Raw genomic sequence first — 26,384 nt, forward strand, 5'->3', positions numbered from 1 at the left:
GCACTGTTCAACTGAGTTTCATTAATTTACAGAAGAACTACAAGATGGGTTTTCAGAAAAATTCTTTTTGGTGGTAATTGAGCATAAGCAGAACAACCACTCAGTGCTGCATATGTGGCATTTACACTTGAAATCCGATCAGATCTCTGTTGGTAGGTGTCATTTATATGTTAGATTGTATTTAATATAGAAATTGAATATAATTGGCAAGTGTATGTGGTCTGACTAACCCAAGCATATTTGAATTTGCACAGGAAGTCATTAGAACCATGTAATTGCATGTTGATCAATAGCCTCCAATTGTGGCAAATTTTGTTGGAAGTGATAAAATTTGGATGGCTCTAGATGATTTAAAGGATTGGTTCATTGCTTCAAACATTTTACTAACTTAGCTTCAGTAGAACCTGGGAGGAAACCTAATAATGCACCAAAGATGCAGGGCTGCTGTGCTAATTTTGGATCTACTTTATTTTTAAAGTCACTATTATAACCTCCTCACTTTCCAACAGTTTTACATTAATTATCACGGAACTTTTCATAAGAGATGTGACAATGTTGATTTGTTTAAGAAGAAATCAAATTTAAATCAGTGAACCTATAGGAATGGCCCATAGACAAATAATTTCAATAATTCATATGAACGTATAGATTAGGAACAGGAGTAGGCCGCTTTGCCCCTCGAGCTTGTTCCACCATTCAGTAAGATAATGGTTGATCGTATTTCTCCACATTCCTGCCTGCCCCCTATAACCTTTCACCCGCTTATCAAGAATCTATCCACCTCTGCCTTGAAAATATTCAAAGACTCTGCTTCCACCATCTTTTGAGAAGAGAGTTCCAAAGACACTCAACCCTCTGAGAAAAAAATTCTCCTCACTTCTTCTGTCTTAAAAGGCCAATCCCTTATTTTTAAACAGTGATGCATGGTTCTAGATTCTCATAATTAAATTATTTCCAATAGAACTTGCCTTTTGAATCACTTTCTGTTTTACAGGTCTCACATGCAGCAAAATTATATTCTTAAATTAACTTGTTGCTTAGACCATTCAATTTATTCATAAAGATGCATACCACCTACATTAGGTTGGTTGTGTCTTGCTTTCGTCTTTTTTTATTCTTTCCTGGGATATGGACGTCACTGGCAAGGCCAGCATTTGTTATCCATCCCCAATCACCTTGAAGTGAGTCGCTTGCTTGGCCATTTAGAGTCAACCACCCTGTGATGGCTCTGGAGTCACATGTTGGCCAGATCAGTTAGAGATGGCAGATTTCCTTCCTTAAAGAACATCAGTGAACCAGATGGATGTTTAGAACAATCAATGATAGCCGCCAAGGACACCATTACTGAGACTAGCTTTCAATACCATATTTATTAATTGAAATTAAATTATACCAGCTGCCGCCTTGGAATTTGAACTTGTGTCCCCAGAGCATTAGGCTGAGCCTCTGGGTTACTGGTTGAATGACATAACCACCACGCCGCTGCCATCTATCCTCATCTGCAATTATAAATTATTCAAATAGCAGCACAAAACAGTTGAAACTAATACATCTTGTGTTAGTTTTTTTTATTTAATGGTCTGGAATCTGCTGTTTTCCAGAATATGCTGGAAACACCCAGCAGATGAAGCAGTAGACAACAGGCAATTCAACCTTTCAGGTGAATTTGTCACACTACGCTGTTATTGAAGAACTAGTTTAAAAATGAATAGAGGAAAAGAGGGGTCAATCATGAGCACATGCACTTGGCTGCATACAGATGCAAAGATATATATATATGCATATCTAACTGCTCAAGAAGGTGACTCACCACCACCTTCTCGAGGGCAATTAGGAATAGGCAACAAACCCCATGAAAGAATGAAAAACAATACACAAAACTGACAGTCAGAGCAAGCGCAAGGAACCTGGTAGAAGAAAAAATATGTTGATACCAAAGGTAGAGACCACCTTGTGTTCCAACAGAGGCTAAAGTACTAGCTCATTCCTCCCATCATACACACTGCCACCACCAAATCCTTTGCAGTTTTTGCTCTGGACCAACAAAATGCAGCTGTTTCATAAGCTGAATAAATATTATTGGAGTACACAACTCCTACCATTGGATGATGCTGTACATGGTGCTCCAGAATGTTGTGTTCAATGTTGAGGTGCTGTGAAATGAACATGAAAAGTAGATTGGCAAAAGACTATTTAACACACCAATCCCACTTCCGTCTCAGACCTTTGGTCTATTATGGACTCTACCCTAATCATTAAATCTTTTCCTTAGGAACTAGTATGTTTCATGTTATGGTAGCAGGTACAATATAGCTCTCATTTTTTTGACAGTGCTATAAATTGTGCACCAAATTGTACTGTATGTTTATGTCGATTTGCAAGTTGAACTCTACTAATAAACGAATTTTTATTTTTTAGATAATGCTGCTGAAATTTCTGTGTCTCCGCCAGAGCAACAGAATGGCTTCTCCTCTGAAAAATTGCAATCTCCGTTCTTCAAAAAATACCAGGCTTGTAAAGCAAATTTACAGAGTGCCAGTAGATTAGCGCTCGTCTCAAAAAGAGTTTACAGCCAAGAATTGGCTCTGCCAGAGGGCGTTGAAATTATTAGAGCTACTCCCTCTGCAGGTTGGTGTTTAATGATTAAATGAAGTCACTGTGAGTGACTTTAAGCTGCATGCTTGAAATACCACTGCCAAAATTTATTGTATGGGTTTAGAAAAGCAGTTTTATATTTCAACAGTGCGTGTCCCTATTTTTCAAAGTAAATGCAACTAGAAATAGATTTGTATTAAGGTTGAAGTTTTATTTGTTTATGGAGTGCTGGGTAAATTTGTGCTTCCACATTATACATGTAAGAAAAAACACAAATGTGAAAACCTAAAATAGTAACAGAAAAAAAATGAAGGTCCAGCGAAGCCTAATTAATGCCTGAAAAAGGAAGCTAGATTAATATTTCAGGTTATTTTCCTGAAACTCCATTTGCCCTGTCTAGTGCATATAAAAGATTCCATAGCAACAAATCGAAGAAGGGCAAGGTGTTCTCCCGTGGTGTGCTAGCAAATATTTATTCTTCAAACAACATGTAAATATGAATAATCTAGCCATTATCATGTTGCTGTTTGTGGACCATGCTGTGTGCAAATTGGCAGCCACATCTCCTACGTTACGCTGTGGCTTATTACGGGCGGAGAGAGGTGGAAGTAAAGATGGATCCTGGAGGCAAAGCATATGTTTAGGTTACTAGCAAGAGAAAATGCAAGAAGTAAATCATGTATCCAAATTTCAGTCCTTTTTAAAAATGCATTCGTGTCAGGCCTGGATGGGTTCTCTCGCGATTCTTTGGATGAATGAAAGATGGAAGCCTCTGGATCTCCAAACAAAGTCTTGGCCAAGTTTGTAGAGGCAAAGCTTTGCAGGTGAAAACAAGCTAGCCCATTTCTCTCTCAGCCTGGCTGGACTGACTGTTAGGCAGGGTTCTGTTCTTGCTGGAGGATGGTCCTCCTTGTCTTGTTGGTTTGCAGACTTTGCCCTGTCTCTAAAACGAGAACAAAATTACCTGGAAAAACTCAGCAGGTCTGGCAGCATCGGCGGAGAAAAAAAAGAGTTGACGTTTCGAGTCTTCATGGCTCTTCAACAGAACTGAGTGAATATTAGGAGAGGGGTGAAATATAAGCTGGTTTAAGGTGGGGGGAGAGAAGTAGGGTGGGGGGTGGGGGGTGGTTGTAGCGACAAGCAAGCAGTGATAGGAGCAGATAATCAAAAGATGTCACAGGCAGAAGAACAAAGAGGTGTTGGAGGTGGTGATATTATCTAAACGAATGTGCTAATTAAGAATGGATGCCTGTCTCTCCCTGGTTCTTGGAGTAATTGGCTTTGTGAGCTGAGGTTGGTTTCAGTCATGAGACCCTCCCTTGATCAATACCTCCTTGGCAACATAACTGCTTCAAAGTTAGAAGCCACTGCTACACAATGGGGTTTTAATGGTGGCTATTCACAACTGCCTCTGATAATTGGTTTCTCTGCACCTTTCTTTGTCAGGAGTCGAGCCTGCAAACACTGTGTCAGGGAGAGCAATTGATTTTGATTTTCGGTAAATATCCAATCACTAGGGGGTGCACATTGACAAGTGGTTTCACGTTGTGAATGTCTATTCAAGGGAGGGCATCCCACTCATGGTCATCCTCAGACATGAGGTAATCATTTGTGCAGAGATCACAGAAGATCACCTGACCCTTGGTGGCCATCTTGGGTCAAAATAAATTGTCCATATGCTATGTCGTTTATTACGGTCAGGTGGGAGGGGTCGAATGGCTCCTTTTTTTTCCCCCTCCGTTTGACCACAACAAGTTTTTGAAAGGGATATACTTGTCAGTTTAGAGAGTACTTAACACAATCTCCACCTCACTGACCCTCTATCCAGCTCTACCTGTCCCACCAACCCCCCCAAACCAGCTTATATTTCACCTCTTTTCTATTTTTCCATAGTTCTGGTGAAGAGTCATACGGACTCGAAACGTTAACTGTATTCTTCTCCGAAGAAAATAGATAGGATTAGTAGAGAGAAATTATTTAAGTTAGCTGGTGAGTTCAGGACTAGATGACATTGCCTAAAAACTAGAGCCAAACTTTTTGGGAGTAAAGTTAGGAAACACGACCATATGCAAAGGTATTCAGGGATGTAGGCAAAGATGCGTATATTGAGTTAGGTCACAGATCAGCTGTGATCCCACTGAATGATGAAATAGCCTTGAGGGACTAAATGGTGAGCTCCTGCTTCTATGTTCCTTCCCCTCCCCATAACCCTTCTTTGTCAGCAACACTAAGGCCAATTGTAAGGATCCGGTTGTTGCTCAACTTGAGGCAAACTATTTCATCACAAGCTAGGCAATATGTCTGGGACTTTGCTGGTCTATAAGGCTCAGTTTCGCACCCTGATGCACTTAGTGTAAGGGTCTTCATTGTCCTCTGTAATTTATCTGACAGCCATAAAGTAAAGATACCCTAAGCCGCTGTCACACAAATTTGCTTGCAGAAGGTAACTGAAAATATATCAGTGTCTTACTTTCATTGCAAAGGTGTGTTCTGATCTGATTTTGAATGTTGTAAGTTGGTTAACTGCTGTAGTATTGTTACTGAACAAAAACAAGTGTACTCTTGTTGTCTTTATTATTATTTCCATTAATCTTTCATTCCACTCACTGCAGGGCACCTGAGTTCGTCGTCAGTTCATCCAGCATGCCTTGCTCCATATCTTCTGGCAACTTCTTGCTCAGATGGAAAAGTCCGATTCTGGAGATGTAAAGTGTCAGCTCGTTTGGTATCTTCAGCAGCTGGGGATGGTATGGAGAGTAATCTTGCCTATTCTTGGGAAGAATGGCCTTTACTGATTGAAGAAGGACTTCAGAACAGTAGTGCTGTTAGTGTACCAGGAAGGCCGGTGGATGTAAGCTGTTCGTACACAAGCCGGCTAGCAGTGGCTTACAAACGGACAATACCAGTTAATGGACATTCCAGTAAACACTTCACCATGCATGTGGGTATATTTGAATGCGAATCAACTGGAGGCTCACAATGGGTTCACGAACAGACAATCCACTTGAATGACTCAAGTCACACCGGTGCCATGTTGGATCCAAGAATTAGTATAGATAGTAACTTAGTGGTTTATAATAAACATGAGTCATATCTGACCGATGATCATCAAATGACTTTTGATGCAAAACCTCTGGTTCACTTAGATTGGGTCTCCAAGGAGGATGGATCTCATATCTTAACTATAGGAATTGGATCTAAACTTGTAATGTATGGACAGGTTTCTGGAATTATACAAAACCAAACAAAGAAAGAAGCACCAGCAGTTTTCTCTCTGTCTTTATGGGATAGTGCCAAAGAAGTTTCTCAATCTAGGTGGGTGCTTCTCAGAAGTGTGGATTTGGTTTCTTCAGTGGATGGATCATTGTCATTGCCAGTTTCACTTTCTTGGGTGCGTGATGGTATCCTAGTGGTGGGGATGGATTGTGAAATGCATGTTTATTCACAATGGCAACCTCCTGACAAATTGGATCCAGTGATTAATGACGCTGAAAGCGGTAGTACTCCTTCAATAGTTAGTCTAGCAAAATACGGCAGTGCAAATGGTTCCAACCCTTACTTGTACAGAAAAACCCTAGCAAGGTCAGTGACTGGGCTTGCTCAGAAATTTGGTGGCAAAAAATTTCCATTTCATTGGAATATTGAAATGGAGGACTCTGGCCTTTTTGAAGCATCTCATGATTTATCTCCCACTCTGCCTCAATACCATCCTTTGCAGCTTTTGGAGTTAATGGACTTGGGTAAAATCAGACGATCCAAAGCCATCCTGTCTCATTTAGTCAAATGTATTGCAGGAGAAGTAATCACCGTCAGCGATACTGAAACTAGCCACGAGCGACGACTCAGATCTCTAACAATTAGTGCAAGCGGCAGCACGGCAAGAGATCCCTTAACCCCAAATAAAAGTGAAAATCCTGACTATACAGAAATAGACTCTATCCCTCCTCTTCCTCTATGTGCACTTTTAGCTGCTGATGAAGATATTTCTCACACCACTTTTGAAAAACCGAGCAAACGAGCTAATATCAGCAAGAAAAACGAAAGGCATTCAACAGGAAGCAACTATGATGAATTATTTGCCATGTCCAGGGTTGGTACAGATGACCTTGATAGCTTCAATGTTGATGAAGACAAGCCGAAGGTTATTGATCTTTCTCAGTACAGTCTTACCTATTTTGGTCCTGAGCATGCTCGAGTACTATCTAGTCATTTGCTTCATTCCAGTCTGCCTGGTCTTACCAGTATGGAGCAAATGTTTTTAATGGCACTCGCAGATACCATGGCAACTATCAGCACTGACATCGGAGAAAGCAGAGAGCGAACCCAAGGTAAAGTGTTTTGCTTCAATTAAAGCTTAATTTTTAATTTAAAACCTTTTGTGAGCAGCAGTACCAATAATTTGTATATGTCAATGTACATTCTTTTAATACATTAATTTTGAGACTCTTTGAAGATATGCAAGTACTTTTTTATTGTGATGTGCTTTATGTGCCCAAGGCGAGCTTTTTGGTAAATATATCACAGAATCATAGTATATTATCGTCTCTTTTGTAGTTCAGACTGAGCCACAATTTTCCTGTTGTCATAACACGGAAAAGAAAAATCAGCATCTATGTTTTAGTATTGGTCAAATTATAGATGCAAGACATTCAGTCATGATCTGTATTTGCTGCAAAAATATAAACTTCAAGTTAAAATGAGCAACCTGAACCAATCACGGGTCACCATGATAGCTAAGTGACAGTAACCTACTTTCTGTAATTGGAAAGAAGATGTAAAAATGCAAATTTTGATAAATCAAGGTGAAATAAATCCCTTTAACTTGCATGTCTGTATTATAAAAATCTATGTAGGGTATGCACTTCCTGTCTACAAATCTGAATGGACTGTTGACATTTTAGTTCATAATTTTGTCAGTATTTCTCATAAGTTACCACTATATTTCTCATTCAATTTTAATATGTCTTGGCACAGGAAAAATGTTATTGGCTCTGGTCATTAAGTAGATCCATTGACTAAGGCTCTGAAATTTCTGTCCCAGTTCTGCAATCTTGTTTATTTAAAAAAAAACCCTTTTATTCGTCAGCTGACCATGGACAACAACAGGCAATTTACTATGCAAAAGTTTTCAACATTTCTTAGATTATTTTAAAATATGTCAATTATAGCAGGACTACATGTATACTAAACAGCAGAAGCAGCATGAGATAATCAGAGCTAAGCAATCACACAAACAGTGGATAAGGTCAAAGCTCTGCAGTCCTGCCACAACCAGGACATTGTTGTAGTTCATCAGGATAGAGCCCTAGGCTGAACCATCTTCAGCTGCTTCACCAACAATCTTCCCTCCATCAGAAGGTCAGAAGTGGAGATGTTTTCTGATGATTGCATGACATTCAGTACCATTCGCAACTCCTCAGCTACTGAAGCAGTCCATGCGTGTATGCTGCAAAACTTGGACCAACTTTCTTGGGCTGATAAGTGGCATTTGGCAGTCGCACCACACTAATGCCAGACAATGACCATCTCCAACAAAAGAGAATCTAACCAACTCCTTTTGACATTCAATGCCATTACTATCATTGAATCCCCCACTATCAACATCCTGGGGGTTACCATTGACCAGAAACTTAACTATACCAGCCATATAATACTGTGACTGCAAGAGTAGGTCAGAGGCTGGGAATTCTGCGATGTGTAACTCACTTGCTGACTCCCCAAAGCCTGTCCACTGTCCACAAGGCAGAAGTCAAGAGTATGATGGAATACTCACCACTTGCTCCAGCAACACTCAAGGAGCTTGACATCATCCAGGATGAAGCAGCCTGCTTGATTGGCACCACATCCATCAACCTAAACATTCACTCTCTCCACCACTGATGCACAATGGCAGCAGTTATGTACCAAATGCCAGATGTACTGCAGCAGTTTGACAACAGCAACTTACCTATGCTCCATCAACAGCATCTTCCAAATCCGCCACCTCTGCTACCTGGAAGGACAAAGGCAGCAGACATGGGAACACCACCAAATTGCCTTCCAAAGCCCACACCATCCTGACTTGGAGTTATATCGCCGTTCCTCACTGTCATTGGTTCAAACTCCAGAAGTCTCTCATAACAGCACCGTGAGGGTACCTGTGCCATATGGACTGCAGCAGTTCAAGAAGGCGGCTCGCTACCACCACCTCAAGGAAATTAGATATGAGAAATAAATATTAGCTTTGCTAACGATGCACACATCCCATGAAAGAATGATTAAAAAAAAGTCATGAATGTTGGTGAACAAATAAACAACTAACTGGGATAGTCGGCTTCATAACCATCCTCACTGATGAGGGGAGCCCAGTATATGAGTACAAAAGACAAGGCATTTGCACTTGCACCCATCTTCAGCCAGAAGTGCTGAGATGATGATACTTCTCAGCCTCCACCCGAGATCCCCAGCATCACGGATGCCAGTCTTCAGCCAACTCGATTCACTCCACGTGATATCAAAAAACAGCTGAAAGCAAAGGCTGTGGGCCCTGCCAACAACCCAGCAGCAGTGCTGAAAACTTATGCTCCAAAACCAAGGCAAGTTTTTCCAGTACACTTGCAACACAGGCATCTATCCTTCAATGTGGAAATTTGCCCAGCTATGTCCAGTTCACAAAAAGCAGGACAAATCCAATCCAGCCAGTTACCTTCTCTTCCCATCCCATCCATCTCCTCTCAATGATCAGCAAAGTGATGGAACATGGCGCTGACAGCAGTAAGCTTCTCACCACTGTTCAGTCTGGGTTCCACCAAGGCCACTCAGCTCCAGACCTCATTACAATTTTGGTCCAAACATGAGCATGAGAGCTGAATTCAAGAGGTGAGGCATTAAGGCAGAATTAGACCAAGTATGGCATCAAGGAACTCTAGCAAAATTGAAGTTGATAGGAACCAGCGGAAAAGTCTCCACTGGTTGGTGTCATACCTAGAACAAAAGAAGTTTTGCTTGTTGGTGGCTTAACATTTCAGTCCCAGAACATCACTGCAGGAGTTTCTCAGTGTAGTGCCCTAGGTCCATCCATCTTCAGGTGCTTTGTCAATGATCTTCCTCCATCATAAAGCCAGGGGAGAGTTTGTCCGCTGATGATTGCACAGTGTTCAGTACTATTTGTGACTCCTCGGATACTTTTTTTAAATTCATTCACAGGATGTGGGCTTCGCTGGCTGGGCCAGCATTGATTGCCCATCCCTAGTTGCCCTTGAGAAGGTGGTGGTGAGCTGCCTTCTTAAACCGTTGCAGTCCATATGGTGTAGGTAAACCCAAAGTGCTGTTACTGAAGCAGTCCACATGCAAGATCTGTGCAACCTTCAGGCTCAGGCTGATAAGTGACGTAACATTTATATCATCGAGTGCCAAGCAATGACCATCTCCAACAGCAGAGAATCTAACCATCTCCTATTGATATTCATAATAATTATCATCATTGAATCATCCCAGAATATTCTTTGAATATTTTTAAGTCAGAACTAGGTAGATTCTTGATTAACAAGGGGGTGAAAGGTTATTAGGGGTAGGCAGGAATGTGAGGTTGAGGTTACAATCAGATCAGCCTTGATCTTATTGACTGGCGGAACAGGCTCAAGAGGCTGAGTGGCCTACTCCTCATAATTCGTATGTATGCATGTACGTATGAATCAACATTCTGATAGCTGTCGTTGACCAGAAACTTAACTGGACTAGCCATATAAATACTCTGGCTACATAAGCATGTCAGAGGCTAGGATTTCGCATTGGGCAACTTGCCTCCTGACTCCCAAAAGCCTGTCCACCGCCTACAATTCAGGACTGTGATGGAATACTCTCCACATGCCTGGATGCATGCAGCTATAGTAACACTCAAACTCAACACCATCTAGGACAAAGCAATGTGCTTGATTGACATCCCATCCACCTTCTTAAAAAATTAATTCCTTTAGCTACCAACACACAGTGCAACAGTGTGTGCCCTCTACAAGGTGCACTGCAGCAACTGATGAAGACTTAATTGGCAACTCCTTCCAAACCTGTGACCTCTACCACCTGGAAGGTCAAGGGCAGCAGAAGCATAGGAATGCCATCACCTGCAAGTTCCCCTCAAAGCCACACATCATCCCAACTTGAATTGGATGATGCCAAGCTTAGGTTTTAAAAGCCTGAAGGTTGTTCAATGGAATAAGTAATGAAATAGAAAATTTCTGCGGTTTTGAGTTATGAGTAAAGAATGAGTTGAAGTGCATTTTGTTATCACCATGGAAATGTAGGAAAAGCTTTATGAAAAGCTGTAAGAAGGCATATTTGTAATTTGAAAGGTACAAGAGCAGAAAAGTTAGAGGAGTATTTGACCATTTGTCAATAAAAATAACATCAAGGCTTGAGGCCAAGTGATTGGAAAGTAAAGTGAGAGTGGATGGTCTGGCAGATGACTAACTTTTTCTCCAATCCTACGTAGGAGTGCAAGAGGTACATTTGTAGTCCCTTCCCAGATTTTCAAGTCTTACATGATTTGAGTTTTGAGTTGAGGGAATAAAAGTCATAATGTCAGGAAGGAGAAAATTGAACTCCTTTTAGGTAGTTTGAGTAATAACTGTGAGGAAATAGTGAGGTCAATCAGTGAAGGACTAACTGACTGCTAGTCGTTTTAAGAGGCATGGAGAAAATGTTGTACAAGGGAACTGAAAAGAATGGATAAAAGCAAAATACTGCAGATGCTGGAAATCTGAAACAAAAACAGAAAATGCTGGAAAAACTCAGCAGGTCGAACAGTATCTGTGGCAAGAAACAGAGTTAACGTTTCGAGTCCATATGACTCTTCAGAGGAAGAAGGAGGGTCGTACCTACTTGAAACATTAACTTTGTTTCTCTCTCCACAGGTGCTGCTGGACCTGAGTTTTTCCAGCATTTTCTGAAAAAAAAAATGGATATTCTTTGTTCCATTGCATTGGGGGCTTGTATAAACAGAGAGCTTTGACTATTGTTATGAATATTGGAAAATGAGAGAAACCAAAAGAAATGCAAGGATTTATCAAAATATGAGATTGAAATCTGAAGTGAACTTGTATGAGTACTTTGCTTTCTGTGTAAACTGACCTATAAGGTAAGATATTTAAATGGTGATGAAAACCTTTTGAAATATTGTAATATATATTACTGTAGACTAAACCATTTGGATTTAAAACATATTGCAAAGTGTTACTCAGTTAAACTATTTTGGATTGAGTGAGGATCAAAACAAGAAAATAGTATAAGCGTATTTCTCCTAAGAATTTGAGAGTTTTCAAGATATTGAGTCCTCTTAATTGATCTATCCAGGTTCTGAATTCTTAATTTATAACAATGAGTTCATCAGATGTACGTGACCTAACACGGTACAAACAAGCAGTATTTATAAATCAAGTAGAATTTATTAAGCGAGTTGCTTTATATACTTAACAAAAGCTGTGAAGACAACGTTTAAGTTTCTCTATCCTGCAAGGCCCTAAGGTTCCTTGAATGCTGACAGCACACACAATGTCTTTCTCCTTCCTTCTCTGAAATAATGTTCAGCTGTGTAGCAGAAGAATAACACCACAGAAGCAACGGTGGAGCTGTGCCAAAGAAGACTGAGTTTTCAACTTTTATCCTCGATTCTGATTGTTCCTCTTCCCTTATTAGGAGATGGTCCAAATTAACCTTTTACATTGGCTAAGGGTAAGGGTCACCTGGTGTCACCCCACCTCTGTAACTATGTAGCCTTGAGACAAACGTCCATCTCTTATTTCCTGGGTCCCAGGAGTTACATTCCATTGTGAGTAAATGACACCATTTTAAATACAGATTACAGCTAAACAAAAAAGGTTACACGGTCTTATCAATAATACAAACTGTTGAAAGCAATTCACATAAGCATGCTAACCTATTCCCATGGATACTAAAGAAATTAAGAAGAATTGTTACTAATGATCCTGAGCAAGATATCTTCATGAAATATAGGCTTTCCTATGCTGTAGATATGTAATAGGTCAAGGTATAAGCAAACCTAAGTCTAATTCAAAGACAGGGTTTTGACTAACAAATCTCAAGATAAAGAAGCCATGTTCAGCTCTTACTGTTGAGTTCGAAACTTATCTCTAAGGCTTTAGGTTTTCTAGAAATTTTGGCACATTTTAAAGTCATTAGGTTATTAAGAAGAACAGCAATTTTCAGACACAGCTGCTTTCCTGTACTCAACTGCTTTTGACTTTTTAAGTGTCTTACTCAGCAAACAAATTCAAACTGAACTATTTAAAAGGTGGTAAAAACAAAAAAACTGAGGATGCTGGAAATCCAAAACAAAAACAGAATTACCTGGAAAAACTCAGCAGGTCTGGCAGCATCGGCGAAGAAGAAAAGAGTTGACGTTTCGAGTCCTCATGACCCTTCGACAGAACTTGAGTGAGTCCAAGAAAGAGGTGAAATATAAGCTGGTTTAAGGTGTGTGGTGGTGGGGGGGGAAGAGAGAGAGAGAGAAGTGGAGGGGGTAGGTGTGGTTGTAGGGATAAACAAGCAGTGATAGAAGCAGATCATCAAAAGATGTCACAAACAACAGAACAAAAGAACACATAGGTGTTAAAAGTTGGTGATATTATCTAAACGAATGTGCCAATTAAGAATGGATGATAGGGCACTCAAGGTATAGCTCTAGTAGGGGTGGGGGGAGCATAAAAGATTTAAAAATATTTAAAAATAATGGAAATAGGTGGGAGAAGAAAAATCTATATAATTTATTGGAAAAAAACAAAAGGAAGGGGGAAACACAAAGAGGGTGGGGATTGAGGAGGGAGCTCAAGACCTAAAGTTGTTGAATTTAATATTCAGTCCGGAAGGCTGTAAAGTGCCTAGTCGGAAGATGAGGTGTTGTTCCTCCAGTTTGCGTTGAGCTTCACTGGAACAATGCAGCAAGCCAAGGACAGACTGCGGTCTGTCAGCAAGAATGACCCAAACCTCCCTGTCGCTTGCCATTTTAACACTCCACCCTGCTCTCTTGCCCACCTGTCTGTCCTTGGCTTGCTGCATTGTTCCAGTGAAGCCCAACGCAAACCGGAGGAACAACACCTCATCTTCCGACTAGGCACTTTACAGCCTTCCGGACTGAATATTGAATTCAACAACTTTAGGTCTTGAGCTCCCTCCTCAATCCCCACCCTCTTTCTGTTTCCCCCTTCCTTTTGTTTTTTCCAATAAATTATATAGATTTTTCTTTTCCCACCTATTTCCATTATTTTTAAATATTTTTAAATCTTTTATGCTCCCCCCACCCCCACTAGAGCTATACCTTGAGTGCCCTACCATCCATTCTTAATTGGCACATTCGTTTAGATAATATCACCAACTTTTAACACCTATGTGTTCTTTTGTTCTGTTGTTTGTGACATCTTTTGATAATCTGCTTCTATCACTGCTTGTTTGTCCCTACAACCACACCAACCCCCTCCACTTCTCTCTCTCTCTCTCTCTCTCTCTCTCTTCCACCACCCCCCCCCCCACCCCCACACACCTTAAACCAGCTTATATTTCACCTCTTTCTTGGACTCACTCAAGTTCTGTCGAAGGGTCATGAGGACTCGAAACGTCAACTCTTTTCTTCTCCGCCGATGCTGCCAGACCTGCTGAGTTTTTCCAGGTAATTCTGTTTTTATTTAAAAGGTGGTATTACCATTGAATGTCATTGGTAGGTGGTTAGACTCTAGCTGACGTTTATGTGGCGCAAGTGTTACCACCTATCAGCCCAATTTTCCGTCAATTAGCAGTGCTGAATGAGGCACTGATTAAGTGAATTGCTCTGTTCTGGATGGTGTCAAGCTCCTTGAATGTTGTTGGAGTTGTGGAGAACATCCATTATACTATTAATCGCGACTTGAAGTTGACAAACAGGTTTTGGAGAGTCAGGGCTGAGTCAGTGAATGTATTGTGCTGACCTTCATATGAAAATTCCCAATATATGTGTTTCTATCCCAAGAAGCTCTGTGCCAAATCATGAAATTTACTCCAACATGTCGTCAATGACGCTTGAACAGAATAGTGAACCTCTAACGCTGCCCAATTAGGAGCTTCAGTGCTACTATGTTAATCGTACTAATTAAGAATTAGAACGTGGAGGCCAGACCTTCTGGTCTCCAGGTCATCGGAGACTGGGCATAGCTCCCATAGTGCACTACAGGACCCCTTGGAAATCACAATGTGCTGACTCTGTGGAAATTGCCCCGGAATATTTGAACTTCCGATGGGCAATTCCCCAGTTCCCCGGGACCCTTTGAAAAGGTCTCCAACTCTGAATTAGAGTCAGAGAGCGCAAACTGTTCGCATTACTTTCCTGAATAGTTACCCAGGAAATGTTAAACAGAAAAATCCTAGTGCAAATCCTGGATAACTACACAACTAAGCCCCCACCTCCTCACGCCATCCCACTCCCTTTCTCCCCCACTGATCCATCCGACTTCTTTGACTCAACTTCAACACTCTACCCAGTTGTTATCCTGCCCAGCTTCCACCCTTACCCCTTCCCACTTAGCTCACCCATCCTACACCCTTACCCACTTACCTCACCCAGTCTACCCACTCACCCACCCCACAACACTCCTTCACTAACACACTGAAAAGCTATTTAAATGTCCCAAAGCTTTTCGTTGTGTTAGTGAACAGTTGCCAGAATATGGCAGCTAGTGCCAGAAAAAGGGGACATGGCTTCTGTGTGGATTCCCTTCAATGAAGCCTCTGAGGTTTCCTGCGCTGTTTGAATTCTGCAGTATCCTGTATCAGAAGATTGGCAGAAAAATTTGAGGAAGGTAATTGGGTGCATTTTTGTCTGATCAGGGTCAGAAATAGGGGCTCTGACCTTGATTGGAAGATTTGGGCTAGAATGCTTTGCCACATGGAGTCATTGCTGCATGCTTTAATGGAATTTTTAAAGGAAAATTGAGTAAACATTTCAAGCAAAGGAAGATGCAGATCTAATGGGAGAGTGAGGCAGCAGGATTAGTTTGGTGAGGCTTGTAGTTTCTACAAACACAATAGACTGAATAGTTCTACTGGCAATGCAAGGTAGCCTTCTTTGACTTTTCGTGGTAGTTCAAGAGCTTTGGAAATTGAAATTACTTAATATGCAAATAAAATGAAACATTTCCTTTTTTCTAGGCGGAGATACCCTTGATGAATGTGGATTGAGGTTTCTTTTAGCCATGCGGCTCCATACATTTCTGTTGACATCACTACCTCCAGTCTATCGAGCACAACTTCTTCGTCAAGGTAAATCGATGAAAATGTTAGAGTAACTCCTGTAATCAAATTAGAGATATAACTGAAACTATAATTCCAATATACATTACCTGAAGATGAAATTTAACATATGCAAAGTATTTATTGTCTAACTTGCTATCTGGTACATTGTATGAAACTTTATCAATGCAGCTTCTAAAATGTGCTTTGTTTGTTCTTCACTTATACACATGCCTTACGATGTGTAGACAATCCTATACAGCCCTTATGTAGAGTGGTGGAAAGAGCAAAATTTAAGGTGCTGAATGAGGCACTGATTAAGTGAATTGCTCTGTTCTGGATGGTGTCAAGCTCCTTGAATGTTGTTGGGGTTGTGGAGAACATCCATTATACTATTAATTGTGACTTGAAGTTGACAAACAGGTTTTGGGGAGTCAGGGGGTGAGTCACTCACTGCACAATACCCAGTTTCTGGCCTCTTGTGGCCACATTATATTTGACCCAATTCCTTGTCAATGGTGTTGAGTAGTAATCTTTGGTGGAAATTTGGCAATGGTAATACCATTGAATGTCATTGGTAGGTGGTTAGACTCTAGCTGGTATTTATGTGGCACAGATGTTACTCACCACCTATCAGCCCAAGTCTGGATGCTGTCTGTGTCATGCTGCATGTGGGTATGGACTGCCTCAGTATCTGAGGAGTTTTAAATAGAACTGAACACCCTCATTTATGATAGAGGGAAAATCATTGCTGAAGCAGCTGAAGATGATTGGGCATAGTGCACTGCCCTGAGAAACAATTGCAATGATGTCCTGAGGCTGAGATGACACCCATCCAACAACCACAACTACCTTCCTTTGTGCTAGGTATGACTGCAACTAGTTGAGAGTTTTCCCTGATTTCTCATTGACTTCAGTATTACCAAGGCTCCTTGGTGCCACACAAATGCTGTCCTAATGTCAAGGGCAGTCATTTTCATCTCTCGCATGGAATTCAGCTGTTTTGTTCTTGTTTGGACTAGGCTGTTACAAGGTTTAGAGCCAAGTGGCCCTGGCAGAACCAAAACTGAGCATTAGTGTACAGGTTATTGGTAAGTTGGTGCCACTTGGTAGCATTGTTGATTAACACCTTCCGTCACTTTTCTTATGATTGAGAGGAGCCTATGGGGTGATTTTTTAATGGATTGAATTTGTTTGCCTTTTGTGGACAGAACATGCTGGGCTGTTATCCATGTTGTCGGGTCAATGCCACTGTTGCAGTTGCACTGAAACAGCTTGGCCGCAAGCACAGATAGTTCTGGAGTACAAGTTTTGAACACTATAGCCAGGATGATAGTTCTGGAGTACAAGTTTTGAACACTATAGCCAGGATGATAGTTCTGGAGTACAAGTTTTGAACACTATAGCCAGGATGTTTTTGGGTCCCGTAATCTTAGCTGCATCCAGTGGCTTTAGTTGTATCTTGGTATTATATTTAGTGAATCGAATTAGTTGAAACAGGCATCCGTGATGTTGGGGACCTCAGGAGGAGGCCGAGATGGACCATCAAATCAATACATCTGGTTGAAGATGATTGCAAATGCTTCAGCTTGCCTCTTGTTTGCTGGGCCCTGCCATCATTCAAGATGGGGATATTCATGGAACTTCCTTTTAGTTATTTAATGTCGATCACCATTCACGACTGTAGCAGAACTGTAGAGCTTTGATCTGATCTATTGGTTGTGGGATTAGTTAGCTCTGTCTTTAGCATCTACTTCCGTATATAGGTCTGTGTTGTAGTTTCGCCAAGTTGGCACCTCATTTTCCGGTATGCCTGGTGCTACTCTGGCATGCTCCCCTACGCTCTTCATTGAACCAGCATTGATCCCGTGGTTTGATGGTAATGGTAGAAGCAGGGATATGCCAGGACATGATTTTACGGATTGTGGTGGAATGCTATTCTGCTGGCCCACAGCGCCTCATGGATGCTTAGCTTTGAGCTGCTGGAACTATGCTTAATCTGTACCATTTAGCATGATGAAGGGTGCCACACAATGTGATGGAGGGTATCCTCTGTGAAGGTGGAACCTGTTTCCACCATGACCTATGTGGTGGCTATTGATGCCAATAATATCATGGGCATATTCATTTGTATTGGTGGATTGTTAAGGACGAGTTCAAGTAGTATTTTTCCCCTTGTGTTGGTTCTCTCCCCACCTGCTACAGGCCCAGTCCAGTGACCAAGTCCTCAGCGCTGGTGGTACTACCAAGCTATTCTTGGGTGACGAGCATTGAAGTCCCCCACTATTGATACCATCAGTACTACTTCCAAGTGGTGTTCAAAATTCTGGTGTACTAATAATTCAGATGAAGGAGGTAATCAGAAGGGGGTTTCCTTGCCCATGTTTGACCTGATACCATCGAGACCTCATGGGATCTGGAGCCAATGCTGCCACTCCTTCCATACTGCTTACCAATGTGCTGCCACCTCTGGTCAGTCTGTGCTGTTGGTGGGACAGGAAATAACCAGGGATGGTGAGCCGGAGGCATTGGCTCATAAGTGCAATTCTGAGTATGACTCTGTCAGACTGTTGCTTGCCTAGTGTGTGGAACAGCTTTAGCATATGTCCCGTTGAGGGGGACCTTGCGAAGTTGACTCATCTGGGTATACCTTTATCTTGTCTGAATTTGCAACCTGTAGTTGAAGCCATCTGGTTTTATCCTTGCACATTTTTGTAATATTTTGATACAAATGAGTGACTTGTGAGGCCATTCAGAAGGCAGCTAAGAGTCAACCATATTGTATGGAGTTGCATGTAGGTCAAACTGGGTAAGAATAGCCAGTTTCCTTCCCTAAAGGACAGTAACCAATTGGGTTTTTTTTTTTGATAGTTACTCTTGCTCGCTTTTTATTCCAGATTTATTTTCTCTATTTAACCAAGTTCAAATTCAGAAACTGCCATGTTGGAATTTGAATTCACATTGCTTGGTTACATATCCGGGTCCCTGGATTACTAACTTGGGACCATAATCACTACACTAATGTATCCTTTAATGTAGTGCCTGATTTGTGAACATGTGTGTTTGTTTATTACAGGTTTGTCTACTTGTCATTTTGCCTGGGCCTTTCATTCAGAGGCAGAAGAGGAGTTGCTAAACATGATCCCTGCAATGCAGAGAGGAGATCCCCATTGGTCAGAGCTTAGAGCCATGGGAGTCGGCTGGTGGGTGCGCAGCACAAACATCCTTCGCAGATGTATAGAAAAGGTACTGTGCATCCATTTATTTTTGAATGTTTCTATTTTTTAAAATAAAACTAGGATTGCTGTTACTTATCTGTGCTTGTGTATTCATTGCTTGGTTATATATCCAGGTCCCTGGATTACTAACCCTCAAGATACTTCAGAATCAAAAAATGAAGTTACTATAAATGTGGATCATCCATATTTTACAAGATCACGTTTCAGGTTATCAACAGTGCAGTTGTATCAGACCAATACATTGTTCAGATTTTTAAACTTAATTTGTTGCACCACCTTTTCATGATAAAGCATTGGGAATTTTCCTCTGGTTGTAGAGATGTATACCCCTTGACACCGGTTTATTTCCCTGCTTATAGCACCAAATACACATTTTAGGTGTCAGTCGTGGCTCATCAGGTAGCTGTCTCGTACTGGATTCAAGCCCACTCCAGGACTTGAGCACAAAAAACCAGGCTGATGCTCTTCTGCAGGACTCCTGCACTGATGGAGAGTACTGTCTTTTGGATGAGCCATTAAACCGATTCTATGTCTCCCCTCAGGCGGCACTATTCAAATAAGAGCAGGGGAATTATTCTAGCCAATAGTAATCCCTCAGTCAGAACCACAAAACTAATTATCTAGTCACTGTCACATTGACTGTGGAAACTAGCTGTATGCAAATTGTTCACTGTTTCTAATATTACAGCATAGACTACGTTTGAAAAAGTACTTCAATGAGTGTAAAGCACTTTGAGATATTCAGTGGTGGTGAAAAACACAAAAATTGAAGTCTTTTTTTTCTGATTATGAAGCAATAATGCTTTTGTAGTATCTCTATATAATTCTTCTCTTTCAAGAAGAAGGGGAAAAACACCCCTTATTTAACCATCACATGAAATATGATTTGAATTTCTCTATCTCCAGCAGCCACTCTAGGTATATTTGTTGTGTGCTTTGCCATTCTATGACTAAATTAAAAGAATAGTCCTATTGATGAAAATTTATCTGAGGGACTGAATTGTTACCTGGCTATATTCTGTTGAAAATGTGGGCTTAGCTAGCAAATCATCCCTCCCTTGAGCCACTGAATATCCTGCAGCAAGAGTAAAGGAAAGCATCTAAAAGACCAGATACACATTATTTTTTGTGGATCTATGTGTTCTCGTGATAACAAGCCGTGACTGTAAGGTATTTCTTGGCTGACCAAATAACCAATGCCAAACATGAATTTAGATTATATGGCAAGATTAGGAAAAATGACTTGTTTCCTTTGAAACTTTTCAAATTTTACAATATTATGTCGTAAATTCCAAGCAAATTTTTCACTAAAGTGAGGGTTTCAGATAAAAGGGGCAAGAGTTGAAAAGTTAGGTAGAATTGTTTTTCTCACAAAGGTTAATTTTGCTATCCTGGATAACACTAAGAATTCACAAATACTGATTTTTTTCTGTGGCTTAGAAGACTTTTCCAAGAAATAAGTAGTGTTTCATTTGTAATTTTTTTATATTAACTGTAAGCGAATTCTTTTTTTCTTTTTTAAAAAAAATACAGGTTGCCAAAGCTGCATTCCAGAGAAACAATGATCCTTTAGAGGCAGCTATATTTTATCTTGCAATGAAGAAAAAGGCTGTATTATGGGGTCTGTTCCGGTAAGGAATTCTAATGTTTTGCTCTTGGTACTAGCTGCATTTTCCCCATCCCATAAATTTTGTCAATGTGGCTAGATTGCATGTGGTTTTGTGTTTTGCTTTTTCGAATAGTTTTTGCAGCAGAAGGATGTATGAGTTATGCTGAGTTACATTTAAAAATAAAATCAGTATTTCTTGTTCAACATTAGCACCATGCTCTGGATAGGAAGGATTGATGCATTATCCCTTACCATTAACATGTAGGAACAAGACCCTTGAGTAGTGCTGCAACAGAGCAAGTTGGAGCAGTACCTTTAGCCTAAAAACAGTGGAATATATGAAGCATCACTTGTTTTTGTTCACCTGCTGGAGCCAGTTCAAAGCGGTATGGTTGGAGGCTGTTACGAGCAGATTAAGTGGGATTGGGGAGGCAATTAAAAGAGGGAAGGAATAAAAGCATCTCAAGGTGTGACACTTCAAGCTGTTAAAATGCCCTTTTGCCAGTTCCACCGGTTGCTTATTTTTCCTGCTGAATGAAATGTGTTAGATGACTGGCATTGAATGTATATACTGGCTTCTGAAAATAATTTATTTCTGTTTCTACTAGCATGCTTCAGTTGGTATGTAATGTGTTTGTATGTGTTTTGAGCTCATGGACAAAGAACAGGAACATGAAATTTAAAATAACTTTTTTTTAATGTGCAGGTCTCTTCACGACAGAAAAATGACAGAGTTTTTTGGGAAAAATTTCCATGATGATAGGTGGAGAAAAGCTGCATTGAAGAATGCTTTTGCATTGTTAGGTAAACAACGATTTGAGCAGTCGGCAGCTTTCTTCCTTTTGGGTGGTTCCCTTAAGGATGCAGTTGAGGTAAAGCAACCATATATTGCAATAATTACTCATTTTTAAAAAAGCATGCCAAAGTTGTTAAGATGATCAAAAGTTCAGAAAATGTTCTTTCCTCCACTTCAGTTTTCTCCCTTATACTCCAGGTGATAACTTGCTGAGGTTTAGTTCCTTGAGAGCTAGTACCTCATGTAAGTGACCATTTTTCTCTAAGGACCTGGACACTTAGCATTGGCTGGCTATTCAACCGTGAAGGACATTTTAGCCAAGCCTGATCCATTCCTTATCATACATACAAACTGCCCACCAGAGATCATTGAATAGCAAGCAAAAGTACGGTAGCTTGTAGTACAAAATTTGGCTGATTTTTATGCTTGTGTTTCAACTGGTAAAGTGAACTGTAAACTGGACAATTATAATATCTTAACATAAATGGTAATCTTTTATATTTAGAAATGTGCAAATCATGTTTCCATGAGAATTTATAAAGCACTGTCAAAAACCTTTTGAAAAATGTCAGATATTTTATAGTTAAGAAAAAAGGAGTTGCACTAATGTGTATTTAGGAAATTCCAAAGCACGATACAACTAATGACTTATTTTTGAACTTTAATTGTTGTTACGTAAGCAATTATGGTAGCAAATTTGAGCACAGCGAAATTCTACAAGTTGCAAATGTAAAGCCAGGGCTATTTTTTGTGTTTTTATATTATATTTATAATTCAAATTATGGAGATTTTTGCCATTGCCCATGTAAGGAGTACTTAGTCTAATTCCTTAACATCTGCACTTAAACTCTATTTTTATTTGTCATAACGGGCTTGCAAGTTTAATTGTTTCAGAGACATACAATTTTAATATCGTGGATATATTAGTAAATTACTACATCCCTATTCAGTTTCTATAAATGCAATCTACCTTCCTATTTAGCTCTTAAAAACTTGAACATTTTTGCACCATTTTTCAGGGATGGACATGCTAAGTTCTCAGAAAGTTAAATTTTTCTGGTATATAGCTATGCATCAAATCCAATTTCATGATTCATACCCTATTTATAAGGTACTGAACATCGTGTGCAAAACCATTTGTTTGGTATTGAAAATCACCTAAATTACTTTATAATTCACAGAATATTAAAACTTGCATTCTATTACAATTATGTAAAAATGCAATTTGAAAATCTTGCAGTTAGAAAATTGTTTCCATAGTATTCATTGTAGAAGCAATATTTTCTATTCAGATCATAATTAGTAGTTTTCACATGAACAAAAGACCTGCACAGATCATTTGCCCTGCAGTGCTGAGTCATACCTTATTGTGAGATCTAACTTCAGTATTTCACAATTAGATGCCTAAAAAAAAGGCATCTTATCTGAACTTGACAAAACTCAATGGTTGCAACTCGATAAAGTACCTATTTCTGTTTTCTTTTTGAAAGGTTTGCCTTGAAAGACTTCATGATGTTCAGTTAGCTCTAGTAATCGCACGATTATATGAATCGGAGTTTGAAGTGTCATCCACCTATAAATCTATACTAATCAGAAGGATCCTGGGCTTTGATGCAAAGAGCAAAGATTTTAACCTTTCTCTTAGAAATTCTGACCCTGTTTTGCGGAGTATGGCATATTGGATATTGGAAGATTACACCAACTCTCTGAATACACTGTTGGAGCAGGGGATGAGGGAAAGTGATGATTCCAGTGGAGCAACAGGTGAGGAATGAAGTTTTTAAAAACAAATCATGTTTTTAAATTTGCATTGTGATATTTTCCTTATTTTTGTGCTACCCGCAATAAAGTAGTTCACCTTCAACAAAAGTATTTTGTCAGTTAGCTTTCTTAAAGGCATTGAATTAATAGTTTGGGAACAGAATTGGAGATTATCGTTTTTATAATAGGTTGATGGTGCATTTGTCCTGCAGCTACTGGTCTGAAACTGTTGACATTGCAAAATTAATGATGATTTGCAGTGACAAAGTTCCAATACAAAAATGCTCTGAGACGGAATGGTTCGTGTGCTGCTCGGACCAGGAAAAAAAACTAGCAATATTAGGCCATCTTTTTGCTGTGAAAATAATCATTAGGCTGGCAAGATTCATTGATATTTATGCAGAAATTTGACAGCAACTTCTGGCAAGTACACATGCACAATTAAGCACAAAAACTTGAAAGTTGTTGGCCAAGGTGCTGTCCATAAGCTCTGTGGATAAAATCTCACCATCTGAATCCCCATTCAAATGTATTTGAAGGACTTGAAGTTCCTGTACTGAAATCATAGACAGACAAAAGTTGCCACTACAAGTGTTACGGACAGGCGGAGGTTTAATTTAAACAGCACCGATTTCTCCTCTCTCCACCTGTCCATAAACAGAAAGGTGTTTTGATTTTGATTTTCCCCTTTATAAGCAGTGGCATATTTCCAACATCTCAATTTTGGCGTGATCCAATTTCTGTTGTTAACCCTACAGCAAATTCATGATAGGGTGAACTCAGGCTTAGTTCATTCATGCATACTCAACACAGGAGGGGAGAATCACTACGTAGCCCCTGTGCTTTCATAAAATAAACGAGGGAAGGAGAAAAAGATTTACAGGGCAAGGACCAGAGACAAAAGAATTAATGTTTCACATACATCCCCACAGTGTATAATCAAAATCCAATGGTGTATCACAGAGGTAGGCAGGTTGAAAACTGATGCTGTATAATTCACTTTTCCAGTAGAGTTGACTTCCACAATGAAATCGACACACACTTGAATTAGTCTTGTAGACGATGATATAGAAGCTCCAGTAGGAACAATTTAGATTGGGGCCAGGCATTCAAACTTGGGCAGAGCTGCTTGGTAGATGGAAGATGGCAAGACTGAGCTCTGCAGCTCCACAAGGTAGTGTTACAGGTTCTTCCAGCTGCCGCCATGTCACATGACTCCCACCTTTCCACTTTGGCTTTGACAAAGGGTGTATTTTCCTTTGACTGGGTTCCTGAGATTGTTAATATTCTAACCATTATGAATTACCATAGAATGTTGCAGTGCTCTTTGTCCCAGCAGAATAGTAGACTCCAGTGGCTAGCCTGGCTCATGAATTGTAAATGGCCTTTGAGTTCAGTCTCTGCAGTCAACAGTGATTGTTTGCATCTCTTCAGAGATAACGAGACACAAATTTCTTCGATACTACCAGATTAGCTCCTGTTGTTCAAAGGTCACAGACAGATATGGCTTCAGTCATTTTAAAAGACCATTGTCTAGTTTCAAAGTTTTAGGAAGTAACCAGGATGAATATATATATTTCATCATAATATAGTGTTAGGTCTTAGCTCCATTACACAAGTCAAGTCATTCTTTTTGTGTGTGGTAAGTCGCATTAGTGCCAAATAACCTCTCCAATGCTGAAAATTAAGTTCTAACAAGTGTGGAGTCCCATTCCTTAAGATTTTTTTACTGTTGGATATTTGTCACCATTCAACAACAATTTTACATTACAGATTGTGTGCCTGACTCTTAAGCAAATCAACATAAGAGAAATATTTTATAAAATGGGTAGGCTTGGTGTCTAAAAACACATTTATGTTTGAAAGTCAATGAACATTTAACCCCTTGAGCCATTCTACCATTCAGTGAGATCATGACTGATCTGCTGCCTAACTCCACATACCCACCTTCACCTAATATTTCTCAATATCTTTCAGTAGCAAAAATCTAACAATCCCAGTTTTAAAACTTACAATTAATCTAGTATCAATTGCCATTGGTGGTGAGAATTCTAAACTTCTACCACCCCTTTGTGTAGAATAATTTCTTAAATTCACTCCTGAAAGGTCTAGTTGTAATTTTTAGATTATGCCTCCATTCCTAGACGCCCCAACCAGTGCAAATAGTTTTTCTGTATTAACCCTTGATATTCCCTTTCCCTTAAATTTCAATCAAATCACTCCTTGACCTTTTAAGTTCCAGAAAATGCAACACTGGTTTATGTAATCCCTCCTGATAATTTAACCAGGTATCATTTTGGTAAACCTACACTGCAAGGCCAGTATATCCTTGTTAAAGTTTGGCCCCTAGAACCGCTCACCTCAATTCAGGTGTGATGTAACCAGGGCTTTGTACAGTTGTAACAAGACTTCTAACCCTTAGTACTCTAGTCCTCTAGATATCATAGAATCACAGAATTGTTACGGTGCAGAAGGAGGCCATTCGGCCCATCATGTCTGCACCAGCTCTCCAAATAAGCATTATGACTTAGTGCCATTCTCCTGTCTTTTCCCTGTACCCTTGCCTATTGTTTGTATTCAAATAATTATCCAATGCCTCCTTGAATGCCTCGGTTGAACCTGCCTCCACCACATATCCAGGCCCAAACCACTGTGTGAAAAAGTTTTTTTCTGACATCACATTTGCCTCTTTTGCAAAACACTTTGAATCTGTGCTCTCTCATTCTTGATCCTTTTGTGAGCGGGAACAGTTTTTTTCCTATCTACTCTATCCAGCCCCCTCATGATTTTGCACACCTCTTAGGGCAGAATTTTGCCCTTGGATGGCAGACAGGCTCCACTGGCTCGGCAGTGCGTGTACAGCCGAACCCCGCCGCCATTTTGAGTGGGTGAGCCAATTAAGGCCCGCCCAGCGGCCTTCAGCGCTTCCTGTACGGGGGTGGAGGGATTCCCCATCTGTCAAAGTACGCTCTTCCGTGCATGTGTGCGAAAGATCGCACTGCTCCCTGAGGCAAAGTGCTGTCTCAGGGAGTTTACCTGGCAGGTAAGAAAAGTAAAAAAAAAATAGAGAAATATTAAAATTATTAACATGTCACACGAGATGGGAATGTTAATAAGAAACGCAAAGTTTATTAAA

The 26,384-nt window shown here is 40.2% G+C and overlaps 1 protein-coding gene across 4 annotated transcripts in view; it reads left to right on the top strand.

Moving 5' to 3' along the window:
- The window catches only part of LOC121277398 (dmX-like protein 1), a 258,411-nt gene that overhangs the window by 119,863 nt on the left and 112,164 nt on the right, over positions 1–26,384 (top strand). For all 4 annotated transcript variants that reach the window (XM_041186812.1, XM_041186814.1, XM_041186813.1 and 1 more), the window contains exons 16-23: positions 33–152; positions 2,419–2,628; positions 5,208–6,923; positions 15,763–15,873; positions 18,920–19,089; positions 20,616–20,713; positions 21,398–21,563; positions 22,978–23,251. In XM_041186812.1, coding sequence (XP_041042746.1) covers positions 33–152; positions 2,419–2,628; positions 5,208–6,923; positions 15,763–15,873; positions 18,920–19,089; positions 20,616–20,713; positions 21,398–21,563; positions 22,978–23,251 — 2,865 coding nt within the window. The remainder of the gene's footprint in view (positions 1–32; positions 153–2,418; positions 2,629–5,207; positions 6,924–15,762; positions 15,874–18,919; positions 19,090–20,615; positions 20,714–21,397; positions 21,564–22,977; positions 23,252–26,384) is intronic.

This window comes from Carcharodon carcharias, chromosome 4 (assembly GCF_017639515.1).
Source record: "Carcharodon carcharias isolate sCarCar2 chromosome 4, sCarCar2.pri, whole genome shotgun sequence".
Classification (NCBI taxonomy): domain Eukaryota; kingdom Metazoa; phylum Chordata; class Chondrichthyes; order Lamniformes; family Lamnidae; genus Carcharodon; species Carcharodon carcharias.